This window comes from Ictalurus furcatus, chromosome 10, assembly GCF_023375685.1.
Source record: "Ictalurus furcatus strain D&B chromosome 10, Billie_1.0, whole genome shotgun sequence".
Taxonomy (NCBI): Eukaryota; Metazoa; Chordata; class Actinopteri; order Siluriformes; family Ictaluridae; genus Ictalurus; species Ictalurus furcatus.
Genome location: NC_071264.1, coordinates 12,330,341 through 12,345,160, shown reverse-complemented (window position 1 = coordinate 12,345,160; position 14,820 = coordinate 12,330,341). Strand labels below are relative to the sequence as shown.

Genomic DNA, 14,820 nt, shown 5'->3' with positions numbered 1-14,820 from the left:
AATGTACTAGCAGTTCACTTCCTGTCTTGCTAACTAGTTTATTAATTGTTAGTGAGGTACAAAATAGCTTTAATTGTTCTAGCACATTTTTACAGGTGACAAATACAGGCTAGTTTATTAGCAGTTGGTACAGTAGGTGAGCATTTAGCTAGCAACACAGCTAACCTATTTAGCTTTCGATGTAAACTAAGATTGATGGTATGTCTGAATGTGTCAGCTAGGTTGACAGCTGTCTTAATAAGTTAGCTATTGATGGTCTTATTTGGGGTACACAGGGATGTTTTCAAGTTCATGTATATTCATAGTTCTTGTGTTTTTATTTACCACACTGCCTCTCTACATCTGCTGTGCTGTTTAGAGTTGGCCCATTGTTTGTACGGTAGTTCGAAGCTGCTCTGATCTGGTCCAATCCTGTTCTCCTTCCTGGATTCATCGTGTGTACTTGTGTGTGTGCATCTGTAACAGAGACAGAACTGTCAGCAGTAGAGTTTTGCGTCATCCTTAATGGTAAACACTTTGTATGCTGAGCGCCGTGCTGTCGGTGTCTGTGAGATGTCTTAAAGTGTTTGTGTGTGTCTGTGCTATGGCGCCTTGAGTTGTCTCTGGTTTATCCCCCATTGTACATAACCCTTTTTTCCCCAAGTGCACGGTTGTGGCCAACTATGTCGTAAGATCATCCATCTGCTGTGGTGGCCACTGTTCATTTAAAACCCCTATGAAGTCTTAAACAGTACAGAGTAAGGACGTTTAAGTCTCTCTGGAGGCATAATACCATTAGAAAGCTCTTCATTTTGTGTCTCCTAACAGTGATGTCCCAGCATCAACACCATCAGCAGCATCTCCAGCATGCCCAGCACCACCAGCAGCAGCAGCAGGTACAGGCTCAGTCTCAGGCCCTGGGCTCAAGTGGTTCCATGCCCCAGCAGCAGAGCTCTCAGTCTGGTATGATGGGAATGGGCAACCCTCTGAGTGCCCAGCAACAGCACCAGCAGAAAATGCGACTGCAGCGCATCCAGCTCGAGAGGGAGCGCATTCAGAGGAGGCATGAGGAGCTCAGAAGACAGGTATTTTTGACAAAACAATCACACTATTTTGTCTGCAGAAAGAGGTTGTCAAGAATTCTTGCCATGTGCTTGTAAATGCAAAGTAAGCCTAAACTAGATTTATGATTCGAGTTCACCTGTTCACCTGACATGCTTCCTCTGCAATGTTGAATTGTCAGAGACGGTTGAGAGACTGATATTTCTAAAAGAAAATTCTATAAACCTTAACAGTGAACATAATGGTTACTCTTTGCTAATAAGCTCATTTTATGAATGATTTAAATTTAGGACTGTGTTCCTTTTTTTGTGTTGGATAAATGTAAATCTAATTAATGTCATAAATCTTATTTTATTTGATTTATATTCTATTACAGTTTATATAAGAGGGAAATAATACATATAAAATATCATTTATTTACTCATCATTTAAAAAAATATTATTAACACCAGAATTCTCCTATTTCAGGGCTCAAAATATTATTCTTACTTTAAACTAAGCATCAGGAAATGTATAAAATAATATTATGAATACATATTGATATCAAGTGATTATATAAACTATACAGTCATGTGAAAAATAAGTACACCCCATGGAAATTGTTGAATGTTTTGGACATATTTGAACAAGCAAACATTTGATCATCTTTGAAACAGTGCGTAGTAATAAAAAAAAAAGTTAATAAAGTTGATATAATTGAATAAAACCAAAAAACACGTTTTTCAATCATTTATTCAACAGAACCAGTCTCTGACATCAGCTTGCTGGAATTGTTGACCACGCTTCCATGCAAAATAATTTAGTTGCAAGATGTTTGAGGGTTTTCTTGCATGTACTGCCCGTTTCAAATCCCCCCACAATTTCAATGGGATTCAAATCTGGGCTTTGACTAGGCCATTCCATAACCCTCCATTTCCTCTTTTTGAGCCATTCCTTGGTGGATTTGCTAGTGTGCTTAGGATCATTATGCTATTGAAAGATCCACTTTTGGTTCAACTTCAACTTTCAGACAGATGGCTTCACATCATCTTCAAGCACTCTCTGATATGATGCAGAATTCATAGTTGAATCAATTAATCCAAGCTGTCTAGTCCCTGAGGCAGCAAAGCAACCCCGAACCATAACATTTCCACCACCGGGCTTCACAGTTGGTATGAGGTGCTTCTCCAAACATGTCTGCTGTTTCTGTGGCCAAACAACTCTCTCTGATTCATCTGTCCAGAGCACATTATTCCAAAAGTCTTCCTTTAATGTTCTTTTTAGACAGCAAAGGCTTGTTCCTGGCATGCCTCCCATGCAGGTCACATTTGTGCAATCTCTTTCTGATTGTAGAAGCATGCACTTTGACACCAACAGTTGCAAAACTTACTAGCAGATCCTTACTAGCAGAAATGTTGGGATTCTTGGAGACTTCTTTTTGCACCAGTCTGCTCTTGGGGCTGAATTTGCTGGGATGGCCAGTCCTGGACAAATTGGCAGTCGTTTGAAATCTGCACCACATGTAGATGGTTTTCCTTATAGTGAAATGATGTATTTCAAATAATTTGGAGATCTTTTCAAGTGCCTTGTCAGACTTCTAGTCATCCACAACCTTTTTTCTGAAGGCCTTACAGAACTCTTTAGATCTTGGCGTGATTACACCACACACCTCAATAACAAAGGTAACATCAGACACTAGGTATGAGAGGGATATAAATAAGACAGGTTCCACCTGCACTCCCTAAGCAGGTTCTAATCACCGGCACCCGATCTTCAACACCTGATTCTAATATTATGGATTTGAAGGTGTGGAAAGACTACAAAATGTCAAATTTAATGGAGTGTATCAACTTTATTAATAAGCACTGTTGATCAAATGTTTGCTTGTCCAAATATAACCAAAAAGCCAACGATTTCTATGGGGTGTACTTATTTTTTTCACATAACTATATATTATGATAAAAACAGTTCTCTCTAGAGATTTGTATGTTTATATGTGGGTTCAATAACTTTAGGCTAGAAATATATATATATATATATATATATATATATATATATATATATATATATATATATATATATATATATATATATATGTGTGTGTGTGTGTGTATGTATGTCGTCTTTTACTGCTCTTTTGATATGATTGTTCCATTTGGACAAATGTGAGTATCGTGGTGTAATAAATGGAAGCCATGATGGAAGATTTAATCACTACAGAGAGCAGTGCTATAATATGACACAACACACCTGTTATATCCATTTTATATCTACTTGCATTCTGTGAACAAAATTCCTTGATTATTAGAAGATATTTATGTACTCCAAAGTATAAAAAAAAAATCATGTTTTTATAATGCTTTACAATGTAGGCAACTGTTAGTCACTCTGTCAGTTGCTGAATATTAAATAGCGTTCTACTAGGAATATATTGCACTATTTAAATACAATGACACTGTATTGTTCCCTGTGTAGTGAGCATTCTGCCAAAATGCCATAAATGAATAGGAAGCCATTTGGTGTTCAAATGAAATGTGTTTTAGAGGGGCTTAAAAATATTATTCCTGCTTGAGGATAAAATCTAAAATCACAACAAAAAATCCAGCTAAATATCAGCAACAAGGATGATTATGATAACATTGTGATATTGGGTATTTATTTATTTATTTATTTATTTATTTATTTATTTATTTATTGTAGCAAAGTTGTGTATAAATGTTTTTGTAGACCAAGCTGAACTAAAAAAAATCCCACCAGAGATTCTGTAACGCTGATTTTCTTTATATTCACATGCATATGTTGATGAATTTCAATCACCTTTAAATTACCAAGCACATTTTAGATTTTATATGCTAAATATTTCAGTAAAGCAGCTCAGCCATTAATCAGCTACCATAAGCACATACTAACTTTTCCTTCTCTTATACAGTTTTGCCATTTATTTTGGCCTAATTGAATGGATAGTTAGATAGTTTGTCATAATTTGTTTGGATTGCATTCCTTAATAAGGAACAAAGTTTTTTTTTTTTTTTTTTTTTTTTTTTTTTTTTTACAAAATGTTCATTAAGATGCGCACAATTGAAAAAAATAAGTGATTTAAACTTGACTTAAAAACTGACATGGTGAGCCTCCTTGTACAGATATTTAAAGAAAACCAGGAGCCCTTGGGACTATTTTCTGAACAAACTAGATGTTCATGAATTGTTTGTATTCAGTGTGATAAATGAGGTTCATAGACTCCTCATAATTTTCTAGGAATTATTTCCTGCTTTAACATTTTCTCTATTTGCTAAAGTCAACAAGTGTTCCAGTCCCTTCTAGCTGGAGCTGACATTTATCATAATTTGCTTTCCTGCTTACACCCGTTGCTGGATGAATAGAGCTGATGTTGACTGTCTGTCTCTCTGTGCGTGTGTGTGTTTTACACACTTTGACTTTATCAGACAGCACAGTGTGTCTGGGAAAGGAATGGCTTGGAGTCTGAGGGGGAAAAACACAGAGACGGGTCCAATAAAAACACGTGAGACACATGGCTTTTGTTTGGAGAGTCAGGAGGCATCCTGTTGAAGTTTGTGCCATTCAGGACAGCAGAGGCCTAATCGTACTCACTTATCCAACCCCCACCCCCCCCCCCCCCCCGCCATCACTCGCTCATCACATTGGCACAGACAATGTGAATGTTGTGATTTGTGTTCCTCTGAAAAGGGGCCTTGTTTGTGTCGACTTTTCTGCCTCAGGTCCCTCCCATCAGCTGTGCTGGGAAGTGGGCTGACCGGAAAGTGGGGGTATATACAATCCATCATAGTGTCCTCTAGTGGTGGTTTGTTCTTACTCCTTCAGTTGCATAACAGTGGTGCACGTCAAAGAAAGAGGACATATCGACAAGAAGAGCATTTAACAGTCAGACTCGGTAATTCATCAGCAGGACTGTTTACAAAGTGCCTGCCAAAATGGCCGTCTTTGAGGTGAAGGAGTGTTAACCTCCCAGCGGAGATGTTTAGCTTACCCAGAAGTTTTTGGGATGTTTTGCGTACTACACCAAACAAGTTCTGTGTGCTTTAAACAGAGTATTTTGCGTAACTGTGGCTGTCTGTACGTGAGGACACGAAAGGGAGGGAGAAGAGGAGATCAGTAGTGTAAACAACTATGTTTCTTTTCCTAGTCTGTCCATTAAAATTGATAACTCGGAGAAGTCAAGTCGGTTTTTGGCACTGGATGATTTCCACTGTTTTTCTCCTCAGGATTGCGGTAGTGCAGCTGTTCAGTTAGCAGCCTACGCCCTAAAGGCAGTGCTGTGAGAAGAGAACTCCTCCGCATTACCATTAAAACGCATCCACAAGCAGCGCCATACAGCTCCTGCACATGTACACAATCACTGCTCCTCACGCAGGCTCATAATATTTGACTTTCTACTCTGAGACCTTGCAGGCCCAAATCCCTTTTTGCCATAAAGGGATGGTTTGTCCAGAAAACAAATAAAATGTACTTTTACAGCGAATGGAATTAAACTTCCAAGATGTGTTTGGGTTCTGACCTTTGATTCTGTAGTTTTGCAATGGAGCTATGAGACAAATGTAGCAAACAAGTCTGTCTCACCCAGTATCTTTTTTCTATAACTGTGGTTAGGAAATACTGTAATCTATTGGTCATGTATTTACAGAATTTCCATCACTATTACTTATTAGCTTGTAGCTTACAGAACTTCTGTTACTTGTTCCATTACATTAGCCTCATACCAACTGTAAATGATCCGTCTCTGTACTGACTGACTGAAAGCCACTTCAAGCTGTAGGTTCAGCTGAACAATCTGTCTATTGATATTTGAGAGAAGTATCATCATATATATATATATATATATATATATATATATATATATATATATATATATATATATATATAATATAAATTATTTACAGTATTTAAACAACTTTTGGGTCCTTAAAATCTCTATTTAAAAATAAAATTTCACCATAAATATCATTGTGGATTGCTTTCAATAATATATGAACATTTAATAATAAACATTACTTTATTCCTGTTGGTGCTATGTTGTAATAAAAGACTTCCTATTCAAGTTTCACATAAGCTAGGTTTAATGAATAGTTTTGGTCAGTATGGTTTGTGGCTTGTTGATAAATGCCATCAGGTTACAAGATTTCTTTTCCCCCAGGAGGTGGCGCTGTGTAGACAGATCCCCATGGATTCAGACAACATGGCATCCGTAGCTCCTACCATCAATCCAGCTGCCATGAACCAAGGCACTATTCCGACCAGCGGCTCAGACCCCTTTCTGAACAGGTAAGCACTTCTTTCCAAACCTAGAGCTCTGATTCTCTGATATTTTACACCATTTTGGATTTTAGTTCTCTTATTTTCCTTTTGCATTCATATTGAGTATTGAATACTCCTAGATGAGAATAGAATTGCTTATTGTGTGTAAAAAATGATACAGCTGAGAGTTTGTTTAGAGACATTTGATCTAGTGATACTTGATACTTTGCGTAAAATTTCCTGAAACCATGTCTTTCTTTAAGGAACACACCAGTATTCTGTATAAACAGCACTTGTAGTGTATGTGGGATTACTACACATTTCCCTGTACTGAGAAAAGAATGAAAAACGTGTTTACCTGAAACTCACGTGTAATAGGAAACAAAGAGCATCTGTTTGGGTCTGTTTTTGTGTTTCATGTCAGTCAAGGGTATTTTTAAATAAAGCTCTAAATCTGTATTTTCAGAGGGAACAGTTTGTTTTTATGTGTTCCCAACATCGATGTGCTTGGATAACCTGAGGGCAAGCATAAATTGCTATTGCTTCAATGTTGGAAAGTTTTATAAAAGTACATAAGAAAAGCTCTAGAAAGACGTTTTCCATAACTTCCATTATGTATGAGTTTTCAGTGAGCAGCTTTTCTGTTCTTTACTTAGTAAGGGAAAATGTGTCAAAATGTTTTGTCTATAAAGACTACAGATGCACTAGAATAGGTTGTTTTAGGTATTCCTCTAAAAGGAGGAATCATATCCCAGCCATGTGTTCATTTTGCAGAATGTCTTCTTGGTACAGGGAAGTGCTTGTTTATTGATGTTTGGCCTACAGAATTTTGGAGTGGGTTATTAGAGCATGCGTGTATGTGTTTCCATAGTGGGCCATACCATTCACGTGAGCAGAGTACGGATAGCGGCCTGGGCCTGGGCTGCTACAGCATCCCCACCACTCCCGAGGACTTTCTCAGCAACATGGAGGAGATGGACACGGGTATGGTGGAGTCTTCTAACTTACACTGGTCAGCAGTAACAGCAAAACATTGCCTTTTTTTATTATTTGATGGTGAAAAGTGTAGAAAATCCACTTCATTGAGAAAAGTATTTTGTTTCAAAATCGTTCTCAGTTAAAAGTGAAAGTAGGAGGTCAATATTTTATTTAAATGAAGGTTAAAGTGTCCACACCTAAATGTACTTGGGTTTAAAAAAAAAAAGCAAAAAATTGTAACTTAAATGAGAGTCTCTGAATAAGTCTTAGTAAGACAAAAAGTCAGGGTGATGTGTGTTTGTGTGTGTGTGTGTATATATATGTATGTGTGTGTGTGTGTGTATGTATATTTATTTATTTATTAATTTTTTTATTTATTTTTTTAACCCTAGGTAATTCAATCTTGCAAACACGACCAACTGTCTTTTTCTGTATGAACAAAATTCAACTACATTACCTGTATTTGAGCCCATCCTAATTATCTAATCCATCAGCTTAGATTTTTTTCCCCCATTGATGTAACTTATTACATAAAGAGCAAATTAAACTTGTAGACAATCTTTGCGCAGCGATAATTAGTTAATGGTATGCATTGAAATTGGAATGGATTTGACTGGATGTTTTAAATATAGTTAATAAAATGCTTAAATTAACTCATAAAAGTGCACAGAGATGTCATTGAATTTAATACAGAGAAAAGAAAAGAACCAGAATCTTATTATTTTTAAATTATACTCTGATACAATCCAGTTTCCTAAATGATGTATTTTGTAATGAGGTACAATTATTAAAACACTTTCCACATCTGATGTTCACTTCAATTCCATTTTATTTGTATAGCGATTTTAACAATAGTCCTTGTCACAATGCAGGTTTAGAAATTCAGATATAGATTTAGATCCGTAATGAGTAAGCCAGAGGTGACAGTGGCAAGTACAAACTTCCTGAAACAACATGAGGATAAACCTATGCTACGTCTCAATTCACCTGCTATCCGTCCTAAATAATAGCCGGCATTAGAATTAGTATGTCCCAATCGTACATTTTCGAAATGTGGATCTGTGGACACTTTTTTAGCTAATATTGCACACAACTCCTTACATGAGGGAGGAGGAGTTTTGTGACGGATTGCTTCACCGAATTCAAGGACACATTTTAGAGAGGTGTAAATGAAATGTGGAAAAATGAATCAAGGGAATGGTCAATTCAATTATTTAGTATAAATTATATAAGGAATAATGAATGAAGAAAAGCTGAAATGCGACGGGCAGTTTGTTTACGGTGACGGTGTGCGTAACTAGGCAACAGCGTTCTCTTCTGTTACATGATGTGCTGGTCTGTCCCAGTACTTACATACTCTTGCTACACACTCAAAAGTATGTACTTTTTCTACACAAAAAGAATACATACTTTTAGTGCATAGTATAAGTAGGCGAATTGAGACGCAGTACTTGACACCAGTGCAATTATAAATCATTATAGTATATAGGTTAGAAGAATATAGTCAAACGGTATATTGAAAGGATGTTCAGGATGAGCATGGAATGAGCAAAGGACAGTGTTTATGCATGAGTGACCAATATTACACATGGAAGTTTTAGAAGGTTAAAGTCTCATCAGCCTGGCTTTTCTCTCTCTGTAGGTGACAACATGGTGCCAGTCAACATGAATGTGCCACAGCAGAGCCGTTTCCCCGACTTCCTAGACTCCATGCCTGGCACTAACGTGGACCTGGGCACCCTGGATGGCACAGATCTCATGCCCATCCTAAGCGACGTGGAGTCTGTCCTGAACAAGAATGAGCCTTTTCTCACCTGGCTCTAAAGAGGCGCAGAGGCTCCAAGGGGAAAAGGGCTAAAGACTTTTAGCAGCAGTGCTACCTTTCTGAATTTTAACTCAATCAGTCCCTCCGCTCTCTTATTTGTGATGTGCCTATATTGCTCCTTTTTAAAAAGAATTATCCTGGTTACTGTAAATTTTCTAAGTGAAGAGCCAAAAAAACCAAAGTGTTCAGCTTAAGAACAAAGAACAAGCATAAGTCAATCAAATTTGTTCAGGTGTGGTGGAATATTCTTTTGTATATACTGTAGGATAGAGTAGGTTTTTACTGTCACTGAGTGTAGCTTGATCAAAAAATGTCATTCCTCTGACCTTGGGCAAGACTGAACAGCTATTTGTTGCTGTTGGTCTCCATAAATACAGGTGCCTCTCAAAAAATTAGAATATCGTGGAAAAGTTCATTTTTCTCTGTAATTCAATTCAAAATGTGCAACTTTCATAGATTCTAGATTCATTACACATAAAGTGAAATATTTAAAGCCTTTTTTTTGCTTTAATCTTGATTACGGCTCACGGTAATCAAAAATCCAGTATCTCAGAATATTAGAATAAGGAATTTATAATCCAGAAATGAAAAGTATGTTAATTTATCTACTCAATATTTGGTCAGGGCTTTAATCCTTTTGCACGAATTACTGGATCATGCGGAACAGCAAGGAGACAATCAGCCTGTGGCACTGCTGAGGTGTTATGGAAGCCCAGGTTGCTTTGATAGCGGCCTTCAGCTCATCTGAATTGTTGGATTTGGTGTCTCTCAGAGATTCTCTATGGGGTTCAGGTCAGGAGAGTCGGCTGGCCAATCAAGCACAGTAATACATGGTCAGCAAACCAGTTACTAGTTGTTTTGGCACTGTGGGCAGGTGCCAAGTCCTGCTGGAAAAGAAGTCAGCATCTCCATAAAGCTTGTCAGCAGATGGAAGCATGAAGTGCTCTAAAATATCCTGGTAGATGCTGCATTGAGACTCGACTTGAGAAAACACAGTGGACCAACACCAGCAGATGACATGGCACCCCAAATCATCACTGACTGTGGAAACTTCACACTGGACTTCAAGCAACTTGGATTCTGTGTGTCTCCACTCTTCCTTCAGACTCTGGGACCTTGATTTCCAAATGAAATGTAAATTTTACTTTCATCTTCCCCATGATTGTGGTTGTGTGTACTGAACCAGACTGAGAGATTAAAGCCTCAGGAAACCTTTGCAGGTGTTTTGAGTTAATTAGGTGATTAGAGTTCTTCTCACGTCTAAATTTCTGTATTCTAAATTCTTTATTCTAATATTCTGAGATACTGGATTTTTGATTTCCATGAGCCGTAAGCCGTAATCAAGATTAAAACAAAAAAAGGCTTGAAATATTTAACTTTGTGTGTAATGAATCTAGAATACATGAAAGTTCCACTTTTTTAATTAAATTACGGGGGGAAAAAACCCTAACTTTTCTACAATATTATAATTTTTTGAGATGCACCTCCTAAGTGATGATGTAGGGACACTTGGTAGGCACCAGCAGAGGGAGCCACTGCCTCCGCTATGAACTGGAGACCATGCTGGCTTCAATTATGTATGCTTATTACGCATGTTAGCCAGTTCAACATTATCTGCACTAGAGGGGAGCCTTACTGATCAATTAAAATTCAAGCGGCCTTATGAACAAACTTTCTTTTTCTTCATAGATACCAAGTATGTTTCCTACTGTATTCAGCACAAAAGCTTTGTCGTAACTCGATTTGCAGTTTTGTTTTCTAAAGAAACAATATTTCATTCGCATTTAGAGGTTTATACTCAAGCTGATCCCAGTTTAGCTATTATATCAAGTAAGCTCATGCCTCTGAAATACGGCAGTTTGCCTCTGTAGACCTACATTTTATACCATGTACTTTTTGTGTACTGCTTCAGTATTCCTTTAATTTTTTTTTACTGTTAAATACTCTGGATGTGTCCCTTGACATCTGGTGCATTTTATGAGTTTTGATATAGAGTTTGCCTTTTTAGTATTTATCGAGAGCTATGATTTTTTTAAAATAGAGTTTTAGTTGTTTTTTTTTGTTTTGTTTTTTTTTAAATGAAATTGAAATTTCAAAGCACTACAAATCAGCACGGGGTTGAGTTGGATCTTCTAAGTAAATGTTGAAGTTTCATGTGACGGTTCCTGCTCTGTGTTTCTTCACTGTACTGTGAGGTTCTTTAATCCGTTTAATCCGATGCAGACTGCATGTTGGACTCTTCCGCATAGTAGGACTGCCTTTAACTCAGTGGTGAACAGGTTTCTATAATAATCTGCAGGGAATATGCAAAACGAGTATTTTCTAGCAACCAGAAATGATCGTCTCTGAGTTTTGGGGATCGAATAATGAACACTCGGAACTGGATGAGCGTGGGAGATCACATGATCTTGCTTTATTTCTTTAGCTAAGCTGAAATCCAGTGACCTTTTTCTATGTGTGTAATATTTTTGTATTGGATGTTAAGTGATTTGTTAGCTATTCTTAGCATTGGTGGTGTATAAAGCTACCTTATATTGACTACGCAGCATATCGTTATTTTGTGTACAGGCAACGGTTCATGGGCAAAGGATTGGTGGATAAACTGATGGGCTTTGTCAGTGAGTGGATGGGGGAGCAGTGGTGGTGCTAGTGCATCATTAATTCTGGGTTAAACTCATGACATCCTTTAGTCAGGATTGATTGGTTAAGTACTGAATCTTTCAAGCAAGTACATGCTGGAACCCAGCTGGCCACTTTCTAAATGTGTAAGATGGAAAAGAGACAAAAAAAAGTATGTTTTTTTTTTCTTTTTTTTTTTCTTTTCCTGTCGATCCACTGAGAGGAAAAGCCCTGGGGTTAAAGTCAGTCATAACAACGAGTGGTTCCTGAGTGGCTTCCTGTTATTTTGTTCTATACATAAAGTGATTTATTCCAGGGCTAGAGCATGGTGCAGATTATTGTTAATAAGCACAGCGTTTGCATCTGATCATCTATGCATGTTAGAGCAATACATTTACACAAAGCAATATGTTGGACAGAAAGAAGGTGGTGTTTTAATAGTTTATTGAGTGGTGTAAAAAGGAAAAGTGATTCTCTGTAGCATTATCTAAAAGCATGGTTGTGTAGCACACACACTACCTAGCCACAGTAACACAGGGAGGTTGTGTTTGTTAGATTCCAGGGATGTTTGTTGCAGAAAGGCTTGGAAAACACACATATACACACTGAAACAAAATGACCGCTTACTGTATTTGGGGGATGTACGGAGGCGATTGTAAGAACTATAACCTCACAAAGAAATCTCTGAAACTGATGTGTAACTTGTTGAGCAACCAAAAAAATTTAATAAAATTGTGTACCACAGATTGTGTGTGTGAGTTGTCTTGTCAGAGTTCAGTGCTCTTCTGAAACACTTGGAAGGTTCAGGTTTACATAAATTGTTAATGGAGTAGAAGTGGTATAAATTTGAGTAATTATTCATTTTTACTGTACTTTATCATTTTAGGGAATTGAAAGCTGCACATTTTACTCCTTATAGTTTACTGTTTATTCACAGTTGGCAAGCAGGTTCAGTAGATTATTGATATAAAGGTTAGCTTGTACAATTAATTGTAAAATCCTCAGTTTCCACACACCTGTGACTGCACATTATCTTAAGTCGCCAGGGATTCTCTGTAGTCCTGGGGATGGGTGGCTATATATAATGTATGGCTGCAGTGGCCACAGTCTCAAGAAAACTGTACGGTTGAAAAATGTAGCCTGGTCTGATGAATCTCGATTTCTGCGGAGGTACACAGATGATTGGGTCAGAATTAGGCCCAACTGAATGAATCCATGGACTTAACCTGCCTTGTGTCAACAATCCGGGCTGGTGGAGGTGGTGTAATGGTGTGGGGAATGTTTTTTTGGCACACTTTAGGCCTGTTAATACCACTGAATCATAGCTTGAATGCCACAGTCTATTTGAGTATTGTTGTTGACCATGTGCATCCTTTCAATTTACACATTTTCTAATGTCTATTTCCAGCATGATAATGCACCATGTCACCAAGCAAAAGTCGCATCAAACTGGTTTCATGAACATGACACTGAGTTCGGTGTTCTTCAGTGACCACCTCAGATACCGGATCTGAATCCAGTAGACCACCTTTGGGATGTGGTAGAGTGGGAGATTCACAGCATGAAAATGCACCTGGAAAATCTGCAGGAACTGAGTGATGTAATCATATCAACATGGACCATTGACTACCATTGATGTCTCAGACATCTTGTGGAATCCATGCCATGAAGAATTGAGGCTTTGAAAGCAAAGGGAGGCCCTACCCAGTGTATTAGTATAGTGTTCCTGCAGTAATAATGTGCTGTCTCTGTGTGTGTATCACTTCTTAATGTATATTTACCACCGCTGGAAATAAGTGAACCTCATTCCCAAGCTTGCACATCCACAATATTATTTTTAAGATGTAGTCCAGACTCTCCTTTTGTTCTTCTGCTGTCCACTAGAGGTCATATTTATCCTGAGTGACTATAATCTGGCTGTCAAATACACAGATTGTATTAAACTTTGAGCACCAGGATGTTTTTACAGCCTATAAAATGAGACGTCAAATTTTGGATTACCATGTATTATCAAGAAGTTGTTTTTTTTTTTTTTTTTTTTAAATGACTCAAATATAATCAACAGGATTTTACAGCACGTAATTCCAACATACATCAGGTCTTTCTCAGTTGAGAGCCCAAACTGTGACTGGGAACTAAACTACTTAGAGTTCATAGAATTATACATTTATGGCATTTTCTATATCACCTATTTTATTGCAGATCATTATACAAACATCTTCACAATAGATAAATGATTGTTCCAAATGCCTACATGAAAAGCAAACACCTTTGTTGCTGTTTTCTCACAGTTTGCCTTGGGTGCTGTAATATCTGAACTCTTTCTGTCATAAAGAGGAACATCATTGCACCAATAAATTGACTGATACAATAGCAGTGCAAAGGCTGTACAGTGAGATGCAATAACCTGTACATGTTTGCTTAGTGCCTTCCTAAACCAGGATTACAAGGTCCTTAATGATCTAAATAGCCTTATAAAAATAAAATAAAATAACAAAATAAAATGTACAGTTACAGTAGCGGTAGTATAGTATTTTAATAGTATTTTGAAGCATTTGTATACTACATACAAGAATGTAAAGGTATATGATATTACTGTAAACAACGAGGAGCAGTTTTAACATTATACTACTTATAAGGCTTGGGGGGGTTTTTCCCTAGGAAAAATGGCTTAAAAACTAATACACCAGCAAGTCAAATATGTGACTTTTAAAATCTTTTTTGGCCTCCTAAAAGAATAAAATAATACTTGGTGAAAATATTTAGAAAGTCTGGATATCTTATTAAAATTATAAATTTACACACTCGTTGAAGTGTTAAAGTTTTATGTTTTAAAAATATTTAAGGATTCTTTGGTTGTCTGAAGAAATCATTAAAGGTAACAGTTAATAACAGTTTTTAATCTATCACAAAAAGTTCCAACTAGAACCTGGTAGAATCTAGAACTCTTAACCATCCAAAGAACCTGTGCATAAACGTTTAAGTTTAAGCTTAAATTCTTTTTTTTGTCACAATGACTAATGCATTTTTAAAAACTCTATGCAGACATGGAAAGTACAACACTGCATTGATTATCAGTGGTTTATAAGTATTTTGTGTGTCCTCCT

The 14,820-nt window shown here is 37.1% G+C and overlaps 1 protein-coding gene across 3 annotated transcripts in view; it reads left to right on the top strand.

Moving 5' to 3' along the window:
* The window catches only part of wwtr1 (WW domain containing transcription regulator 1), a 45,863-nt gene extending 33,406 nt beyond the window's left edge, over positions 1–12,457 (top strand). For 2 of the 3 annotated variants that reach the window (XM_053634250.1, XM_053634253.1), the window contains 4 exons: positions 808–1,064; positions 6,191–6,318; positions 7,163–7,275; positions 8,912–12,457. In XM_053634250.1, coding sequence (XP_053490225.1) covers positions 808–1,064; positions 6,191–6,318; positions 7,163–7,275; positions 8,912–9,093 — 680 coding nt within the window. In that variant the 3' untranslated portion in view covers positions 9,094–12,457. Of the gene's footprint in view, positions 1–807; positions 1,065–6,190; positions 6,319–7,162; positions 7,304–8,911 lie in introns of all 3 variants that reach the window. The other variant, XM_053634251.1, reaches the window with a different exon arrangement.
* Positions 12,458–14,820: the final 2,363 nt, after the last annotated feature.